This window comes from Vigna umbellata, chromosome 2, assembly GCF_029865625.1.
Source record: "Vigna umbellata cultivar VRB3 chromosome 2, Vumbellata_1.0, whole genome shotgun sequence".
NCBI lineage: Eukaryota > Viridiplantae > Streptophyta > Magnoliopsida > Fabales > Fabaceae > Vigna > Vigna umbellata.
In genome coordinates this window covers 43,888,071-43,909,121 of record NC_142166.1, presented here as the reverse complement: position 1 = coordinate 43,909,121, position 21,051 = coordinate 43,888,071, and the positions used below count along the sequence as shown (strand labels likewise).

General features: G+C 31.9%; 3 protein-coding genes across 3 annotated transcripts; 2 read left to right on the top strand and 1 right to left on the bottom strand.

Annotated features, from left to right (window-relative positions):
* The first annotated feature begins 1,784 nt into the window (after nt 1-1,784).
* Nucleotides 1,785-6,545, top strand: LOC124822684 (oligopeptide transporter 2-like). The gene is made up of 6 exons (XM_047294713.2): nt 1,785-2,354; nt 2,461-2,558; nt 4,291-4,854; nt 5,080-5,332; nt 5,525-5,707; nt 5,802-6,545. Exons 1-6 carry the CDS (start codon nt 1,854-1,856, stop codon nt 6,411-6,413), a joined length of 2,211 nt encoding a protein of 736 aa, XP_047150669.1. The 5' UTR covers nt 1,785-1,853; the 3' UTR covers nt 6,414-6,545.
* A 6,347-nt stretch (nt 6,546-12,892) lies between these two features.
* Nucleotides 12,893-15,102, bottom strand: LOC124822688 (Pentatricopeptide repeat (PPR-like) superfamily protein). Its single transcript, XM_047294719.2, has one exon. The coding sequence runs from the start codon at nt 14,904-14,906 to the stop codon at nt 13,104-13,106; it is 1,803 nt and encodes a 600-aa protein (XP_047150675.1). The 5' UTR covers nt 14,907-15,102; the 3' UTR covers nt 12,893-13,103.
* Nucleotides 15,103-15,883: 781 nt separating this feature from the next.
* On the top strand, nt 15,884-20,122 carry LOC124822689 (uncharacterized). Its single transcript, XM_047294720.2, has 6 exons — nt 15,884-16,055; nt 16,161-16,240; nt 16,604-16,739; nt 18,313-18,450; nt 18,542-18,663; nt 19,739-20,122. The coding sequence occupies exons 2-6, from the start codon at nt 16,197-16,199 to the stop codon at nt 19,896-19,898; spliced, it is 600 nt and encodes a 199-aa protein (XP_047150676.1). The 5' UTR covers nt 15,884-16,055; nt 16,161-16,196; the 3' UTR covers nt 19,899-20,122.
* Nucleotides 20,123-21,051: the final 929 nt, after the last annotated feature.

The following is a 21,051-nucleotide window of genomic DNA, read 5'->3' as shown; positions in this document are numbered from 1 at the left end:
CCTTTATGGATTTTTGAAATACATGAATTTTCAATTTCTATTTGAACTTCCTTATTTTGTAAAATTGCTAATTAAAGTTAAATAACTAAATAATTATGATATCATAATTCACTCAAAGTTAATCTTAAACTAATATATCTGGGATGGCATCACAAGCCTCAACCTCGTTACTATCAAAGTTCTTGCTACTAAAGAATTAACAAAGATGTTATTTTGAATAATAAAATGCATGTATATGGAATTCAATAAGATTTCATTTGTTTGGAACATGACGTTACAAACAATAAATGAATGGGATGTTGAAATTTCATTTGTTGCAAACACTGTTTCAAAAATATAGGTCAGACCGAAAGGAGGAGTTGCGATTACAATGGTCCTTGTCATTAAGGAACAAAACGTGCCTCCAAAAATTTTTCAAACAAGAGGAAAAGGATATATTAAAATCGTAGAAAGAACAAAGAAGAGAAAAAATTAGTCTTGGTTTGAACCTTTTTTTTCTTTTTCTTATTTGTATCTTATGTTCTTATTGGATACAAACAAAGTCCCTACATCAGATAATGAACATGAGTTTATGTACACATAAGATGCATTGGCAAGAGACTTTTTGGAGTGATACCAAAAGCAAATCTGTGAGGACTTAGTCCAAAACGGACAATATATTACCAGTATAGAGATCTATGTGTATGTGTGTGTTGAACTTTCCTACATTTATTGTATTCCAACCAACCATTATGATTTACCTGGTTAATAATGCAATTAGAAAACATGGATCTAAATCTGTTTAGACAATAGTGAATGTGTTTGGAGAACTTAATTGTTTCTGTTATTAAAAAGGTCATTGAATATATTGTATTGGAAGTCATTGTCATGTTAAAATTAAATATTTATCCTCTCTAATAAATACCAATTAAGCTCAATATCTATTAAATGTTTACATAAAATCTCATGATTTTCTCAGCTTAAATTTAACAATTTAATTATCTAGTATTATTACAGTTACAGTTAAAGTCAACCATATTTTAAATTGTTTTTCCTTTGAAATTTTTTTTCCAATAAAATAAATAATTTAATTTAAATATATTCAATAAAAACATTGTTATAAATTTTGAAGTCAAAAAATTCATTTGATCCACTCTACATTCTAATTAATATTAGTATTTTTAATACTCGTAACATTTTAGGTTGCATCGAAAATTAAAAAACACACTCAAATTAATAAACTAGGAATTGTGTTTGAATAAGATGTATAAAAGACGGGGTGCTGATTTAACATTTATAAAAAAAACATCCATAACTTAAAATAATGATATTTTAGTTATATTTATTTTATTTTTAATATAAATTCGAATACACATTATTATATTATTAACTTAAGTAATGTTATTTTTACGACGTGAAATTATTATTTTTGTAAAAAAACTCAACAAGCAAGAGTGAGTATAAAAAGTGATTCAAATATACAAGTGTTTTAGAAACATGTATCTATTTTGTTCCTAATTATAAAATATCATTTTTTAATTTTATTATTATTATTTAATTACTCTTTGTGTGTGCTTTATTTTTTATCAGATTTAATTAGAGCATTTTAGTTACCGAAACAGTGAATGTTATGATTTGTCTCTTTCTCTTTATATATTAATTATTTAATAAATCCTTAACCCGCCATTACGTTATTTGCACTGTTAACCAACGATGTGGATATAAATCCTTAGAATCACAGCCAAAAAACAAATCTATTGGTGGTTCAAATGCACCAGCCGTAATACGTGTAAGGATCTTCCCGTTTCAAACTTTCTTCTGATCAATTTTAACACCAGTGAGCGACTCAGAGGGCGGCGCGTGCGTTTATCAGTATGGCCACCGTGGAGATAGAACGCGAGCGGGCGGAGAGTCCGAAAGAAGCAAAAGGCGACGATGACGTTTCGCCGATAGAGGAGGTTCGGATGGTTGTGTCGAACGAAGACAATCCGAACGAGCCGGTCTGGACGTTCCGCATGTGGTTCCTGGGGATCATGGCGGTGGTGTTGCTCTCGTTCCTGAACACATTTTTCGGTTACCGTAGCCAGCCGCTGACGGTGACGATGATATCGGTTCAGGTGGCGACGCTTCCCATCGGGCGCTTCATGGCGAAGGTTCTCCCGAGAAGGAAGGTTCGGATAAGAGGGAGAGAATTTTCACTGAATCCTGGCCCCTTCAACAGAAAGGAGCACGTGCTGATATCCATATTCGCGAATGCGGGTGCCGCTTTTGGAAGCGGTTCTGCTTATGCTGTTGGCATTGTGGATATAATACGCGCGTTTTATGGGAGGAAGATTACCTTCTTGGCTAGCTGGCTCCTGGTCTTGACCACACAGGTAATGTTAAACGTGTAAGAGCTGAGTGTGTGAGTAGTTTGAAGATTGAAACGAATTGCGTTATTTCGTTGAAATGGTGAAGGATTAGCTATGGTGATGGACGCAGGTGTTAGGGTATGGATGGGCGGGGATAATGAAGAAGTACGTGGTGGAGCCCGCACAGATGTGGTGGCCCGGTACTCTGGTCCAAGTCTCTCTCTTCAGGTAAACTAATCGTCTTCCTGTAATTTTCACTTTTGCTTTTTCATCCATTTCCGTTCTATATTCTATTATTTTAATATTTATAATTTCAGTTAAATCTTATGAATATTGTTAGTAACACCTTTAACGTTTTTTATGATATTTATTATTGGCGTTGTATATGAATGTCATGATTTTTCCAAAATTCACTTCCTACTATTGTTGATTTATTGAATGTACATCACTTTAATTACATTGATTATATATAGCTTATCATTTTTAATTATATTTTTAGTATCGTGCCTCATATAGCTTACATTTGATGTTAAATAGAAGAATCTTTCGTCCGTTGGGCATAACATTAAGGAGCAAATTCTTATTACAGGATTATATTAAAATCTTGTCTTCTCCTATTCGTTAACTTATTGCGTGTCTTTACCAAATACTGAATTATATAGTATTTAATTAATATTTCAAAATAAAAAAATAAAAAAATAAAACATCGAGAACGCCAAGATATAAAGATTCCTTTTTTTTTCTTCTCTATTTCTACGTAAAAGGGTGTTGATCGTGCTTTTATATTTATTTTTTAAATAACGCGTTGTTTTAGTATCTCAATTATTTTGTTCTCTATATTTAAATATAATTAAGTCATTTCATTGTTTTTATTTGCATAAACCATCAACTTCTTGTTTTATTTAGGTTAAATTGTAGAAGAATAGAGTGATTGGGATTCAATTAAGGGAAAATGTGATTATTTTGAGAATATTTTTACGGTATATTTAAATGTTTTCTAACATTTATAAACATTTTTTAAATTTTTTAGTAGAAGAATAAAAAATAATTATCTGAATTCCCTCAAAAATAAACTTTTTAATTTTTTCCATTTTAATCTTTTCCTTTTTTTTAATTACTTCTCCTTTAGCTTATTTACCCAATTATTATCATTCTTCTATTTCGAATGAATATTTTTACATTTATAAATAGTTCTTTTAGTGATATATATTTGAAAAGAAAACAAAATTAGAGTTTTATTGAAAGATTTGATTCTAATATTTTTTAAAATATACAATTTTATATTTTAACAATTAAAATCGGGAGACCAAATTTTATATTAAATATATCTGTGAGGTAGGTAGTCTTATTTGTCTTAAATTTGTAGGTACTACATCATTTTTTTAAGAATTATAAAAAAAACAATCTACTTAATTTAATTCCTCTTTTTTTTTTGTTTTTCTTTATTGAAATACATTATTATTGAAAAAAATAGTTAAGTAACCTTCAACTAGACTTTTTTTTTTCTTTAATAACAGTCCTATTTAAGCAATTTACAAGCAAAGGTTGCAAATATACTTATAAATAAGGATTATGATATGTTAATTTTTTTAACAATATTTTGATAATAAACTATGTATCAATATTTTATTGGTTCGTATATTTAAAATGGACCAATCATAAACAATCACATAAATATTGTAAAAAAGTTGTTAAAAAACATTTTTCTTATACATTATTGGAACATATTAACATATAGTATAATTATTAAATTATTAAAGTTGCTATATAGGAGCAAAGGTACATGCATATGTAATTATTATATCATTGGAATAACATTTCTCTTTCGAGAAATGTATTTTGAGAGCAAAATTTGATATATTTTTATACGCATTTATGTAAAATAAAACGAACCATATAAAATGTCATGTATTTAGTTATGACGATGAAACTTCCTCTTTTGAATGTGTACATTCGGCAGAGCTTTGCATGAGAAAGAAGGGAAGCGCATGTCAAAAGAGAAATTTTTTATCATCGCACTTACTTGCAGCTTCGCGTGGTACGTGGTCCCTGGCTACCTATTTCCGACGTTGTCGATTATTTCGTGGGTGTGCTGGATATTTCCACACTCAGTTACTGCTCATCAACTTGGGTCCGGCAAGAATGGACTTGGTTTGGGTTCTTTTTCTCTTGACTGGACCACCATTGCTTCATTCCTTGGCAATCCCCTTGTCACTCCTTTCTTTGCAATAGCAAACGTCTTAGCGGGTTACATTTTATTCATCTACCTCATCATACCCATTGCATATTGGGGACTTAATCTTTACAGTGCCAACAACTTTCCCATATACTCTTCTAATCTATTCACTTCCCATGGAGACGATTATAATGTTACGGCCATTGTCAATCAAAAGTTTGAGATAGACATGCAAGCATACCAGAAACAAGGTCTAGTCAACTTGAGTGTCTTCTTTGCTGTTAGTTATGGCTTTGGTTTTGCTGCCATTGCCGCATCCCTCACTCATGTTGCCATATTTAACGGAAGGTACGTAGGTAACTACTACTCTAAAACCACTACTCAGTTTTATTTGTGTATCTTCACAAGATACTTGGGATTATCAATATTTATTTTATATAAACACAAAAATTTGTAAAGTGTCAAAATATATTAAAATTAAAAGTTATACTTTTATTTATATGCAATGGCTCATTTTGTACTTCTTGATTATATAAAACGTTAAAACTAAATTACTATTGTCGGGTTAAACAGGGAGATATATGAACAATTCCGATCTTCACGATCTGGAAAGGAAGACATTCACACAAGACTGATGAAGAAATACAAGCCAATACCTAATTGGTGGTTTCATGTGACGCTTTTAATTTCCTTTGTACTTGCACTTTTACTGTGTACTGTCATGAAAGATCAGGTACAAATGCCATGGTGGGGTCTCATCTTTGCAGCTGGCCTTGCACTAACTTTTACTCTCCCCATTAGCATCATAACGGCCACCACGAATCAGGTTTTCAAGAAACTACTACTACTTGGACCATCTGTTTCTCCCGAGTGGGAAATTGCAATTCTTCTTTTTTAATTCAACTAATGAAGAGATACTTCACATTTTTTTCATTCATTAAATGGAGAGATATAGTAAGTATGCTATTTGCCCTCCTATATATTGTTTTTACTGTATTCTTTACTCTTTCATTTTCAGAGTCCAGGATTGAATATCATTACTGAGTACATCATGGGTGTGATCTTACCGGGAGAACCAATAGCAAACGTTTGTTTTAAGACATATGGGTACATAAGTATGTCACAGGCTGTTTCCTTTCTATCTGATTTCAAACTAGGACATTATATGAAGATTCCGCCTCGGTCCATGTTCATCGTTCAGGTATATGTTCTGTTACGCATATAGGTTTTTAGTGAGAAAAATAAAAATTGTCTTGAGAGAATATACACATCTAATTCAATGTTTCTATTCATAGATTATAGGGACTCTGATAGCAGGAACCGTGGATGTTGGTGTGGCTTGGTGGTTGCTAGGTTCAATAAAGAATATATGCAAACAAGATTTACTGCCCGAAAACAGTCCATGGACGTGCCCTGGTGATCATGTTTTCTTTGATGCATCTGTGATCTGGGGTTTGGTTGGTCCAAGGAGGATTTTCGGTACTCTAGGGAAATACCAAAAGCTGAATTGGTTCTTCTTAATAGGAGCAGTGGGACCAGTTGTTATATGGGCACTCCAGAAAGTGTTTCCCAAACAACATTGGATATCCTTAATTCACCTCCCTGTACTTCTTGGAGCAACTGCAAACATGCCACCGGCTAGCACAGTGAACTTCAATTCATGGATTATTGTTGGCACAATCTTTAATTATTTTGTGTTCAAATATAGGAAGAATTGGTGGGAGCGGTATAATTATGTGCTAGCTGCAGCTTTGGATGCCGGATTGGCTTTCATGACAGTTCTTATATACTTTGCAGTTACGATGGAAGGTAAAGGCATTCAATGGTGGGGAACTGATGAGCACTGTCCACTGGCGGAATGTCCAACAGCAAAAGGTCTAATTGCTGAAGGCTGTCCTGTCTTTTGATTTCCAATTACCTGTTACTTGTTGGTTAAGATGACGAAGGAGGAAATTTATATTCATGGATTAATATTTCTTCTGTAAATACAAGGTGAATTTGATGCTTAACCTTTCGGATTGCTTGCCGTGCCAATGAATAATAAGTTTCCTTCTCTTACTTGTTTACAGGAAAATGATTCTTTTATTAGTTGTTCTAAATAACACTCATAACCTCTTTAATAATAAAATTTTACAATGATATAATTTTTTTTAAAAAGTAAAATGATAATATAAATACTTTTTAACGTTTAATACAATACAGTGAGCGTATAACATCATGCTTTTAACGTTTAATAACTGAATAATCACCGTTAGAAATGACGGTAGCATTTTTGTATAAATAAATGTAATTATTAGACTTCGTTTAGAATTGTAATGCGACGCCAATTTTTTATAAGACGTCGAATAATATTTAGAAGTTCGACGTCCTATTGGGTAAATTTTACGAAATTGTTTGGCGTGAAGGTGAAAATGTACTTACATATGACGCTGAATGCCTTAGAATTAAACGTCAAAAGATTATAAAACGTTGAATGCCCTAGAGTTAGACGTCAAAAGATTAATGAATTCAATAAAAATTTGAGCGGTCATTTGAAAATTCATTCACTTTGTCTTAGCAAGACCCTCTTCTCTCCTCAAACTTTTTTCAAACGAAGTTGTACGATCATCACATATAATCTTTCTTTCATTTGATACAAATGCATGTTGATTAACTACTTTAGATATGATTTTCGTTTGTTTTGACCGATTATTTTCGTGTTATTGTCCTTCATAGGCGCATTCTGCTTTATATCTCATTGGTGACAACACTTTATTCCGACGAACCCACCTTTTGAATGTTAATTTTGGTTTTTATTTTGAAGAACTTATTTATTAAATTGTTTATTGTTGTCGTTTGGTTGAACTTGTTTATTATTATTGTTTAGTTAAACTTGTTTGTTGTTGTTTGTTGTTGATATTACACTACACATTCATATAATTCATGCTTTATAAAACTAAAATTTGTTCTTTTTCTACTTTTTCAGATCTTGTAAAAAACGATCATAATTAATAAAAAAAATAAAAAAATTGATTAACGTGGGCAAAATTCGACATCAATTAAGGTTAATTGATGTCAATCCGACATCAATTTACTTTACTGGAGACATCATCGGATTGTTCTTTGTCTAACTTCAATTAACATAAATTAATGTTGAATTTTTTGAATTCGACATTAATTTAACATCTTTTTTATGACGTTAGCCTTATATTTGACATAAAAGATTGAAAAACACAAATATTATATAATGTTTTTGTCCTAATAAAATATAAAATATAAATTATAAAAATACTTTTCTCTTTAATTTTTTCTACTTCCCTTTCATTCGAGTTTGGAAAATAATATTAAAGAAATATAAGTATTCTCGTATAATATCTTGTATTAAATATGAGACTATAATGCCATGAATATCACTAAGCTATATGAAGATATTAAATTATTCTACCAATTAATTTTATCTGAATAATTAATTACTTCTTTATTATATTATTCTACCAATTAATTTTTATCTAACAATAACTTTTACATTTTTCCATTATGGTATACACTTAATTTTTCTCATACTCATTTTACAAATTGATATATTTTATATTGTTGTATTTAATTTTTTCTTTTGTTCAATATGTGATCAATTTTTTTACTTCATCTATATTATTATAGGACCACATAGTTTTACATTTTTCCACTTTTATTATCTAAACAATTAAAATAATTAGGAAATGACAAATATAATATTCATATTCCATTGCAATTAATAATTTAAAAACAATTAAAAAAACATTTAGGTGTAATTATCAAAGAAAAAAAATATTTAAGTATAACTAAAAAATTTATAAAAGATAACAAAAGAAAACAATGTTTATTTAAAGAAAAAAAATACATTTACGTATAATTTCTATCTTTTTAATAAAACTAAAAAAATTAAAAAACTATTTCGGAATTTGATTTTCCAACATCTGAATTCCGATTTCGGTAATCATATACCAAAACGACAGGTAGAATTTGGCTTCATAATAACTGATTTTTGATCTGTAACTAAAATCGTACTATTCGTGTAAATATGACATAGAATATGTTATCTACATAGATTTAAACACACATGTAAAGTAAAAAATCATCGATGGTTTGCAAACTGTTTTATATAATTGAAAAACTGAGTCATTAGATTCTGCTGGAACAGAGGAATACATAGGCTGATCAACCAGCATCAAAGTTAGGAATTGTTTACCTAACTTGGAAACTTAAATGTATAAAACAGATTATTCAAGTGTTATGTACTATTATATTAGTTTTTGAAAATTAAAAAAAAAATAAAAAGTTTTAAGATATAAATAAGTGTTTAAACTTGATTGCTATTATTTTAATCTTTGAACACAGTATATAATATTAAAGTATGTTATATCCTTTTTATTTTACAACATCAGTAAACAATTCCAATACTAGTATTAAATTCACAGAAGAGGTTGAAGATACTAATTTCCTTTCATGTAACCAACAATATCTATCAGTGTTGAATACAAACTGATAACACACATGTACAGTGCAGTCTGTTGTATTTGCTGCATCGGACGTGATAAATGATTGTACATACCTATGTGTATTTAAAGGCTTTAGAACCTTAAAAATCATTGCTTGAGCAATTTATGCGAGGAAGGTGCTGCATATCTAGCAGAAAATCCACGATGCAACGATTCTTCATCGTCCTCCACCAATCCGTCGTCAAAGTTCTGAGCATAGCTTAAAGGGTCATACTTAAAACCACCAACTGGTTTACAAGAGCTTGTTCTCTTCGTCCATGGAAGCTTTATTTTAAGACAACCCCAGCATGAAAGCCACCCTCCGTTTGATTTGCTTCTAGAAAATGAACTTTTTTCCATCACTTCGTCAACCAAACTTCTTCACTCTAGCTTCCAGTGTTTGTGCCTTGTGGGGTGCTATTATCTTGTTCTGGATTTTAAGTGTGTGGTAGAGAATAATAATAATAATAATAATAATAATAATAATAATAATAATAATAATAATAATAATAATAATAATAATAATAATAATTTAAGAGAAATAAAAAAAAGCCTTTTTGGGTTTGTAATAGATAACGTAAGAATCGAAGAATCTAGTTTTGTCCTTTTTATATTGACTGTGTGCTGATATGAAGAGAATATCAGAATGGCAGTGGTGCGTTTAGATTTTTATTCTCCTAGTAAAATCGAGAGTGGAAGACAATTTCTTCATTTATCTGAAAGTAGAAACAACATAGTTCAGTAGCCCTAGGTCAGTAATTTAGTGGAGAATCATAATTCCCATCACAGTCTGCTTTTGAATTTTCTTTCTATCTAATCATCATAAAGTGAAAAGTCATACTACTGTTTAAATGGAACTTGGCACAATGGTTATCACTATATTAGCTTAATGTTGGGAATCCTCTTATAAGGTTATCAAATCCTTTTATAATTTATCTTTAAAATAAAAGTTGTATCAAAAAATTTTAAAAAAAGTATATATATTTAAATTATTTTATTTCTAAATGATGTAAAACTGTTGAATGTAAGAATATATAATTTTCTACTCATTCCAAAACCTAAATCTTTTGTCTTATGAAAGCTTCTGAGTTTAAATTATTTTTGGCGAAATTTACTTATAAAAATATAAAAATAATATTTTAATATATATAAATATTTTACGTTCATATGATATTATTACTTTTTGTTTTTTTTTAAATATAAAAGATCGTTTTTTTATGATATTTTACTGTTACAATATATATTAAATAAATATAAATGCATTTCACCTTATCATTACTTATAAAAAAATTTGTTAATCATAATTACTAATCATGATTAATTCGATAATTCTAAGGTTTATTTAACTGGGACCCGCATTTTTTACAACAAATTAAAAAAAAAGCCCATTTAGACCAAGATTCTTTAGATACATAGTCTTTTTAACAAAAAGAGGAAGAAGACGATAACATCTTAGGAATCATGACATTCTCTTTTAACTTTTTTGGTTAGATGTGATGTGTTTGGTAAAATTACGTAGGATTTCAATCACGAACGTTCAAATGAAACGATGTGTTTGGTAAAATATATTAGTTGTTTCGTGTCAGATGAAACGATGGAAGAATCAAATCTCACCATTTTTTCCTTTTCCTTATAACTTCTTCTATCGTATACATACCCAACCAAACAAAGCATTATATAGAGAAAGGAAAATGTATTATTGAATAAAATCATGCATCTAGCTAGAATTCTTCTTACGAATAATAACATTTCTTGTCATAATTGAATATTTTTCTTGTTGATGTGTTATTCTTAATTTAGTAAACGTGTTTTAATATTTACATCAAATTTAAAAAAGAAAACAATGATTACTATTGATGGCTTCTATCTCTACACAAATCCATTCAAGCAAGCAGGGTTGATATAAAATCAAAGATGGTTAAATAAATGAGATACTCTTTGTTATGCTTTGAATAATGTAAAAAAAAAAACCTTGAATTATGTATAGTTTCAATTTAATTGTTCATGAATAAACTCCATAAACTTATATATATTTTATATTATTAAATTCATATAGTCATTTTTTAATTAATTTCCAATTTTACAAAATAAATAAATGAACAAACAAAAACATGTAAAATAATTAGGATCTTATACCGCATCATGTTAAATTTAAAATTAAATAATGTTTTATCGAGTCGAGTCCTGTAAACAAGAAGTTAGCAAGTCTTAAAAATACTAACATGTGTTTACCAGTCTGTTTAATGTTTATTGAAAACTTATTCAGATTAAAGGTTCTGAAATTTATATGATTTTATAAATTGTACCAGGTTTCCGTGATAATAAACGCTATGATAGAATTTAATTGCTATTAGAAAAGCTATTTCAACAATAGTTAATTCGATTATATAACAAAATGGTAAGGCAGTTTCTTTTTTTATATTCCATAAGCTTGATTTAATAAACTACATTTTTTTTCAAACAGAAATAGATTGAAAAGCAGCAATGTTGTGGAACATTCGTGAAAGAATTTTTTGTGCTGATTTTCTTGCCAGAGGAAGGAAAAGTCAGCTGAGGAGTTTATGAGCATTGCAGAGCCACCTGTGTGGAGTTGATTGTTCTGCCCCACGCGTATGAGGCTGAAATGTCTTTTGTTAGGCATTAGTTTGTGTTTTATTCTTTTTTTTTTGTTTTTTCTTTTTTGCTCTTTTCTGCAAAAAAAAAAAGTTTCTGTTATGCATCACTGTCAAAGCAAATGCATTGGAAAGAATATTAAAAGAGTATCAATAAAGGGCGTGGCAATAACAGTGGTCTATTTTATAAGAATTGAAAAACAAAATTAAGGATAGAGATTAAATATTCTTTCTCCTTCCAACTGCAGGTCATCTTCATCCATGGCCTATCCTTTCTAATCACTTGATATAAAAACAAAAAAACCATAACGGGGTTGTCATGTTTGATTTTGCCACAGTGAAAAGTAACAGCTGGCACAATAATGTTCAAATTAATGGTCAGAGTGGCAACCTTGTTCCCACCCATTTCGTAAATGTAAGATTCAAAAAAGAATCTGCTCTAATCCAAGGAAATACCCTGAATACAACTATACTAATAATATCTGCAGGTAAAGAGAAACATATTATACACACTCACCATTGGTGCATGGTTTAGACTGGCTTGGAGTGACTTCTGAGTGAGAGCCAACTTCAAGGAGTTCACACTTTTTAGAAGCCTCCTTCAAAGGTATGATGAAAACTTTGATGGGTACTTGATATATTTTGTATTTGTGTGTGTGAGCAATATAAATCCGTCAAAGGTAGGGCAGCCAACAAAGGAACGGTCAATCATGGACAATGTCAGAAAGGATTAAGAAAGGGGAGAAAGAAGCACCCCTGAAATTGTTTGAATTCTCTTTACTTTTGAGTGACCATAGATAATCGATAAATCAATCACCCAATGCCTCTAGTGGCTATAATTGTAAAAATACCACGCAAATAGTCTCCCTGCCACTGGTATTTCTCTTGTCTCATTCAGTACAGCAAGCAGAAAAATAACTCTGTCCAATTTTTCTATTAATTCTGGTCCAGTTTCATTTCATGAAATATTAAGACGCCAATTATGATGGCTTGTATCAATTTGGTAACACTAATACACTGATGAAACTCAGACCCATTGATAAAGCACATTACTTCATTTTGCAATCGACTATACTCGTATCCATATGCTGAAAAAGAAATTGCTTTAGGAAAAATAAGACATAGAAATTGATCTTTAAATCAATCATATCACGATCAGCAGCCAAGGAATTACAATTCTAGTCAAATATCTGGCATGATGAGAATAAAAAACTGTCACCATGGATGCTGTAGCAGGATGGGGAAACAATATTAGCCTATATTAATTCCCAAGCAGTATATAAATAATATAACTTAGAATTAAATATCTCTGGACTGAATTACAATGACCTGCTAACAAAATTGACACGCATTTCGCCAGCCCCTCTCCCTCTTCAAAATAAAAATCCAAAATCCAGAACAAGTAACTTACATGAGGGGTTTAACAAAATCTATGTGCACAAAAATGTTACTTAGCCATCTAAGTTACAAGGTAAAAATGCATTTTATCCTACATCTTGACTGCTACCTGTTCAGCAGAACTTTTCTTCACAAATCCTCTGGAGCACAACACATTCAACAACTCCAAAGCTTCCTCAGCTAATCCTTCATCAGCAATGCCTTCTATAAGAATGGTATATGTTACTTCGGTAGGTCTGCATCCTTGCTCTACCATATAAGCCAGAAAATCAATAGCACGGCTAGTTTGCTGAGCCTTACAAAGTCCGAACATAATAGAATTGTAAGTGATAGCATTGGGCTTAATATTTAATCCTTCCATGTCACGGAAAATTTTTATAGCCTTATCAACCTTTCCTTCACGGCCAAGTCCACGGAGCAGTGAAGAGTACGTAATTATATCAGGTTTAAGACCCTTTCTGCGCATCTCTTCCAAGAGTTCCACAGCAGACTCTGTTTTTCCCACCTTTGCAAGACCATCAATAACTGTATTATAAGTAACTAAGACAGGAGAGCATCCCTTGCTACTCAGTTGATTCAGTATTTCAATTGCAGCATCCACCTTCCCGTCCTTGCATAGTGCTGTAAGCAAAGTGTTATAGGTCACTATATCCGGGTAACAACCCCTTGACACCATTATTTCCAAATACTCAATTGCTCTATCCATCTTTTTCTCTTGACAAAACCCATGAAGCAATGGATTGTAGCTCAAGGAATTTGGCACACAACCATGCTTTGGCATTTTTTCCAAGACATCAATAGCTCTTCCCAATAACCTTTTCCGGCACAAGAAGTTAATCAAGATATTGAAAGTAACAACACTAGGGGAACAACCCTTCCTCAGCATGTCAGCTAACAGCCTCTCAGCATCCATCCATCTCCCAGTGCTACACATGCTACGCAGAATAATGTTATGAGTTATCACATTCGGTTGACAACCGTATGAAGTCATGTTATTCAGAAACTTGATAGCCTCATCCAACCGACCTTCCTTGCAAATACCATTGATAAGAACATTGTATGTGACCACATCAGGTTTGCATCCTTTCTTCCTCATCTCATCCAACAGCTTCATCGCCTGACCAACGCCACTTTCATTACAAGTCGCTTCAATCAAAATCGTGTAAGTAATCACATCAGGATAACACTCCCTCTGCAGCTGCCTGTCGAGAACCTCCATTGCCTCCTTCAGTTTCCCACTGCTACACAAACTACGCAAAATGGTGTTATACGTAACAACATCCGGAGCAACACTCATTCTTTCCAAAACCTGCAGGGCTTTATCTATATCTCCTGATTTGCAATAACCACCAATCAAAACATTGTAAGTTATGACATCAGGAACAGCACCCGAATTCTCCAAAATTTCCATCACTCTCGTTGCCTTTTTAGTCCGTCCACCCTTGCAAAACCCGCGAATTAAGCTGGTGCAAGCAATGACATCAGGGATATCCCCCTGGTAAATCATGCGCTCCAGAAACTTAAGCCCTTCCTCCAATTCCCCGTTTCTAACTAACTTCCGCAGATGAATGTTGCTCGCAAACTCCTCAAAATTCCGGGAACCGTTCACCCCGCTGGCCGAAGATTCCATAGCTATGCCATTCAAGTCCCCGTTTGGGGTGCTCACAATTTGTTGCAGTCTACCGTTCAAACCAGAGGATTCGGATTTCGAAACAGCGAAAAGGCGACTGTCTGAACGCTTTCTAGACCTAGCGACTTTCAATTTTGTAAAGTGACTACCAGTATCAGCAGATAGAATAAAAGGGCGCGAAACGGTGCTATCCGAAACCCTAGCTCTGATCACATGGAAGCGGTGAAATGAACAAAATTGTTCGGGTGGTACCACTAAATCCATTGCTTTCTCCACACTTGCAAAAGCGTTGCCACTGAAACTGTAATGATAGGTAGAAAAAGAGAATTAGATGAATGAGAAGTGATTTTTGTTTACCTCTAAAGTTGAGAGGTTCCACAGCAATGGTGAGAAGGCGCGGTGGCTGATATGTTAGGGACGAGAAAACCAGGTACTTATCCTCTACTTCTTGCTTCTCCTTCTTACAAAACGCAGATTTATGCTTTTGTCCTCACAGTAAATGTGGCTGGGTTGGGCTTTCATTTTTCTCACTTTGGCCCATCAAATCACTCTTTGCAACTTCATTTTATATCTTTTGAAAATTTAAATAATTGTTAAATTCACACTTATTAATTTAAAAAAAGAAATAAAATTTTATTTTTATCCTCTAATTTTTATAAAAAAATTAATTTGATCTTTAATTTTTATTTGGATCAATTTAACTTTTTAGTTTTAAAAGAGATTCAATTAGGTCAATTTCATATTAAATTTTTATTAGAATCTATACATTAAATTTATAACTTTTTGGTTAGATCATTTGAAGGTTTTTTCTTTCTTTTTCTATCCTTACAATTTCTTTGCCCTACCCTCAACTTTTAAAGTGTTTTGTTTTTAATCTTTTGTGAAAGCGATTGTTAAATTGCTTATTTTAAATTTTTTCTAAAACAATTTTCTTGAATTTTTTACTACATGATTTCTAAAACAAAATGTTAGAAATACGATTTCTAGAAATAGAAATTTCAGAACGAGATTAATAGAACGCATAAAATATATTTGACAACTCATCTTCTCTCTCTCTTATTCTTTCTACGTACATAAGTTTATTATTATCTATTTGTGTGGAGATGCATTTAGTAACGAGGGGTGCATAAAGCAAAAGGCTGATTTAAATTGTACTAACCAACAAGCCCATACGGCCCAACACGATGAAAAGGGTAGGTTGTTGATGGCTCCCTTGTCTTAATGGCGCGTAAGGTAAATGGCAGCTACTTTCTCAGTCATCGTCTATTTTAATGGCCGATGGTTCCGAAAAGTCTCCCCAAATAAGAGTGGTTCAACAAGAGCAATTCACTATTTTGTTTATTTTGCCCAAATTTTCCTTAATAATAACCTAACCCTCTTCTTCCTTCCGCCCTATTCTATATCTCTACTTTTGTAATCTCTCTCCCTCACATGTATTTAATTTAATTTGGTTTCTATTTTTGTTTTCTTGTTTCTTATACTTATTAAATGTCTTTCCTTTTTAATTCCTTCGTTAAGATCTGCTCCTAGAACGAGGTTGCTTGTTTCGACGACATGGCAGCGGTGTCCGATCAGACCACTAGTATATGCACTCACTGGTAAACACTTCCCTCCCAATTTATGAATGGTGTACGATGAAATGATCGATTTTTTTAATATTTGTTAAATTCGGGAACTAGGTTCAGTGATTTACTCTCCTGACAGTTCTAAGCTTAAAATTGTGGATAATCGGCCTTATTTGTTTCGTGGGTAAAAGGAATTTTACTCGTTGTTACTGGTATCGCATTTGACTCAGAACTGCTTCAAGGCGATGAAAGCCAGGATGCTGTGATTTTTTTTTTCTTTTTTCCATTTAGGGTGATACTTTGTACATATTGAATTCCTAAATCACGTGTTTATGATTTATCGTCAGGAGCTTTGATCATGATTCTTTCTCGTCACGTTTTTCTTTCTTTTTTTAGTGATCGGGCTATCCCTTCTGCAAATATTGATTTGCATTATGCTCATTGCTCTCGGAACCTTGAAAGATGCAAAATTTGTTGCGATATGGTTCCGAAAACGCTTGCCGAGGAGCACTATTTGAACACACATGCCCCGGTATGGAAACTTTTGTCTTGTTTTGTTTGATAAACAGACTACTTGAGAAGTTCTGTACTTGATGATAAAGAAAATTAGAGAATAAATATAAAATATTATGAGTTTAATTTTAGTATTTTTTAGGGTCTAAATTGACGTTTCAGTGACAATTGGTTTGAAATTTTAGTGGTGGAAAATGATATCATTCAATCAAACTCATCAAGTTATGACAATAGATATTATGAGTGGGATTGTTTAGATCTTTTGGATCAATAGTGGTAATTGGTCTGACTAGGATATATTAGACGCCGGTTGAGTCAGTGAGAGAATTGCGTAACTGAATCTTGAGATTGTCCCATGAGTCACTCGGTGCCTCTTGCTAGCTGTAGTCATATGGCTGCAGATATTTTGGACTAATTGAATCTGCGAGCTCTGAAAACTGAAACTCAATCAACACTGTCAATCTTCTTGCTCTTGTTACCCCTTATCTATCTCTAAAAATTACCTTATAATGGGTCCTCATGATTGAATTTTATCACTTGCGTCTTGTTTTCGTTATATTTAGTTCATTTATATATTCCGTCAGCTTTGTTTTTGAAACCTGTGTTATAAAAAAAATGTTCAAATCAGTATAACAAAAAATTATTTATAATTTAATTAAATAACTACTTTAGGATTTCTGGTTTTCAAATTTACATATTAATAAAAGTATAATTTACATATTGTAGCTTTGAGAAAATAGTTTCCATTTTCTTTTTCCCTCAAATTTCTCCCATGCTTTCCAACTGAAAATGACAACATTGACTAAATATAAATTTGAAAAAACCTAATAGAAACACAAGTCAATTTAAATTTGAAGAAAAATGATTACTCAACCGTCTCTGTAATTTTTAAGTTACAAATAGTAATTTTGTGTATCCTGAATTGTTAAACAGGAGAACGGCAGAGTTATAATCCCATAGATATATTAAAATTAGAAAACAAAATAATAGATGGATTGGATATACATCAAATTTTATGGATGGGTTGGAGTTGGTTTGATTGATATCTTTCTTAGCATGGCTTTTGATAGTTGTTGCTTTAGTTCTTATATTTGGGACTTATCGATGGAGTGTTGGTTCTATATTAATGGTGCTTTCATAAAAAAAAGAAGATAATGGTTCTTAAGAGGGAATACATATTGGATGGTGAGGGTTTACTTTCTTAAAGGATTTTTCGTACTTTGATATAGATATTACTTAGTTAAGCAGCTCTTTCAATTTGATATACTCAGTTGGATTTAATATTTTAGCAATCACGAATGGAAAGGGGAAGCAGTAACAGGTGCAATTTTTTTTGAACCAGTCCTAGTTTTACTATGTCCAGTATGTGATATGGATGTGCCTGTCATGTCATAGAGTGTGGAAACTTGGAGTGTCAACTCCATAGGCTAAAGGAGGCTAGCTGGCTACATGCCCATCGGTTCTTTGCTGTGGCCCTCCCTTCCCCTTCTCCCAAAGGCTGCTTCTTAGTATATTAATAACACAGTTCATGAAATCCGATTTAAAATTCACTTTTGCTATGGTTATTCAAAAGAAAATGGTAATTTGTGCAGGTTGCCTGTTCGCTGTGCAGTGAAACTATGGAACGTGATATTTTAGATATTCATAGAGATGAAAATTGTCCTAGAAGGATGGTCACCTGTGAGTTCTGTGAGTTTCCCTTGCCAGCCATTGATCTGGTTGAGCATCAGGTAGTGTTTGTAAAGGACTTTTTGTATTTGAGAAGTTTACATCAATCAATGTACTCTGGTACTAATTTCAGTTTGATTTTTAAACATCCAGGAAGTATGCGGGAATCGAACAGAACTTTGTCACCTTTGTAACAAGTATGTTAGACTGCGTGAAAGATACAACCATGAAGATAGTTGCAACAGAATTCAAGAGAATTCTTCAAGGCCTTCAAGGTAGGAAATGCTATCATTTGATTGCAGTATGAATTTCAATTAGATTATTTTGTTGTTGAAACAGCTTCAATCAATAGCTCCTTCAGAGTTTTGGGAGGAAAAAAAATGTGTTTATTTTCCACAAAATATTAAAAGCAATTATATTTTTTTAGCAAATGTTAGTTGTTAGTTGGGGGAGTTGAACTCACAACCTCTCCCACTCTCCCTTCCAAACCCTTCAAATCAACCTTATATAAAAAGCAAAATGCATTTGCCAAAGATTATTTCTTGATGCAACTTATAGATGTCACGAGATCTTGGGATGGATTTGTTTCTTAGAATTTTTTCTCATCCTGTGCTAGTCTTGAATGCATTTTTGTGCTCTCTTTCTAAGATGCTTGGTGCCTGTTAGCTGTAAACGGTGTGATTTCCCTATAAGTAGCATGAATATTTATGGTTGCTTCATATATTTTTATAATTTCTTTAGTGCTGAATTGTACATTCTGCAGGAGAGTGGCAAAGAACTGTCATTTAAAAAATATATAACAATTATTAGAATGTAGGTGGTATGAGAATCGTTGGCAGATCGTATATTAGGTGTAGATGGTAAAATAACAATTTACATACTGTTAACCACCGGCAAGTTCCATGAAATTTTGATCAATGAATCTTGAGCGATATCTCCTGTTTCTCTAAAGTTATTTAATTGTTTAAGGTATTGTTTGGCTTTGTTTGTTTTTATTCCCCTTAAAAGAAGTTCCTTCCAATTGTCTTTTGTTGAAGCTCTTTTTCTGTGACTTGCTTCATAAAACGGTTTTAAGAGATGCCATAAATACATATGACATCAACTTGGAATTATTCTGATGTTTACATAAAATCTTAAGAGGACTGGTTCATTTTATCTTGGAAGACCAAACTGATGTCAAGAGTTTCTTCATAGCACTTCAACGATACTTTAATCAATTTATATGTATATATTTTTATTTACAAAAAATGTCTTAACTTATTAGGGTAGGTGTGTCATTAACCCTGTTGGTCATTATATGCATTTGTTATTTTTCGTGATTGAATATTTACTTTTAATTTTCTTGTGAAGGTACGTGAGACCAGTTGAAAGAGACGAAGGTCCTCGAAGAAGGCCGCAGAATGATTTCCCAAGAAAGCGTGTTTTTTTCACAATAGCAATCACCGGTATTGCTGTTATTCTCGGGTCTATTTTTTTCCAGAGAAAGACAGATCTCAGCAATTTGCAATAACAGGGGAGAGAATACGTGTTACTGTAAATTTGCTTGATCTGTATAATTTATTTGCATATAACAGAAGGTCGAATGAGATAATTATGGGATATCCTTCACCTGCTGATAAAACAGATTGTCATTGTCATTGAATTATTATTGTGGTACTCTATTTGATAGTGAAAACTGCCAAGTAGCAAGAGATAAATGAGTCATTCGTTACCAATGTTGCTATTTGTTTGTTATTCGTCTGTTATCTGAGAACTGCAATATCGTTTCTGGATAAAATTTGTGGATTTTTTGTTGGGTTTTGTGAGACATTTGGGATTTGTGATTCTGTGTGACCACTCAAGTTACTTTTAATAAATTTTAGCTAATATTAAGCAAATTTTGATATATAATAACGTATACAGATGAAGGTGAGTATTTTGCAGATTTTGAAATGCTTTTTTTTGTCCTGATAAAGAGAACCCCTGATATTACTCTTTTTTAACAGGGATTACTCAATTCAAAATTTTCCTGTGTCTATTTAAGGAAAAAGCATCTCGTAAAGTGGTAGATGAATTTAAGTTCAGATAAATAGACAAATCCATACCTAATCGTTACACCTGATGTTTGGCTGATGATACCTAAGTGCACTATGCGATGGAGAGAGGATCTTTCGAAAATACAATATTAATAATAAAATACTAATAAAATCTGAACTTATTATATAAAGAATTGAGACTATTTTTAATTAAAAAGTAAATTTTTAAGTTCTTATCTTTATATAATATTTAATTTTTAGATTAAAATCACTTATCTTTTAATAAGAATAATTTGGGTGAGTAAATCCAACCTTAGATGATACAAGGATTCCGATGGACTATTCAAAACAGTGATCTTATTGATCTTCCTCTTGAAGGATACCAGTATATCTGGTTATAAAAGCAAGGAACGATGAAGACAAACTAATTACTTGAATGACACTGTCTATGTATTTGGAATGTTCCATCCTGTATCCGCACGTGCTTACTATTTTTCATCTTTTTTTTTTCTGTAAATTTGACTAATGTCCTCCCAGTATGTAGAGATCATTAAAATAAATTTTATTTTCAAAAATTAATGTAATGTATAATTAGAGAATCAAATTCTTGTCAATATGCTTAAGAAAATCAATTCCCTACCAACTATT

Bases quoted from the DNA above. Each gene is read 5' to 3' on its own strand.
- LOC124822684 (XM_047294713.2), top strand. From the start codon at position 1,854: ATGGCCACCGTGGAGATAGAACGCGAGCGGGCGGAGAGTCCGAAAGAA. The intron at 2,559-4,290 runs GTAAACTAATCG...TACATTCGGCAG, and splicing joins GTCCAAGTCTCTCTCTTCAG to AGCTTTGCATGAGAAAGAAG. The intron at 5,708-5,801 runs GTATATGTTCTG...TTCTATTCATAG, and splicing joins GGTCCATGTTCATCGTTCAG to ATTATAGGGACTCTGATAGC.
- LOC124822689 (XM_047294720.2), top strand. From the start codon at position 16,197: ATGGCAGCGGTGTCCGATCAGACCACTAGTATATGCACTCACTG. The intron at 18,451-18,541 runs GTAGTGTTTGTA...TTAAACATCCAG, and splicing joins TTGATCTGGTTGAGCATCAG to GAAGTATGCGGGAATCGAAC. The intron at 18,664-19,738 runs GTAGGAAATGCT...TTTCTTGTGAAG, and splicing joins AATTCTTCAAGGCCTTCAAG to GTACGTGAGACCAGTTGAAA.
- LOC124822688 (XM_047294719.2), bottom strand. From the start codon at position 14,906: ATGGATTTAGTGGTACCACCCGAACAATTTTGTTCATTTCACCGCTTC.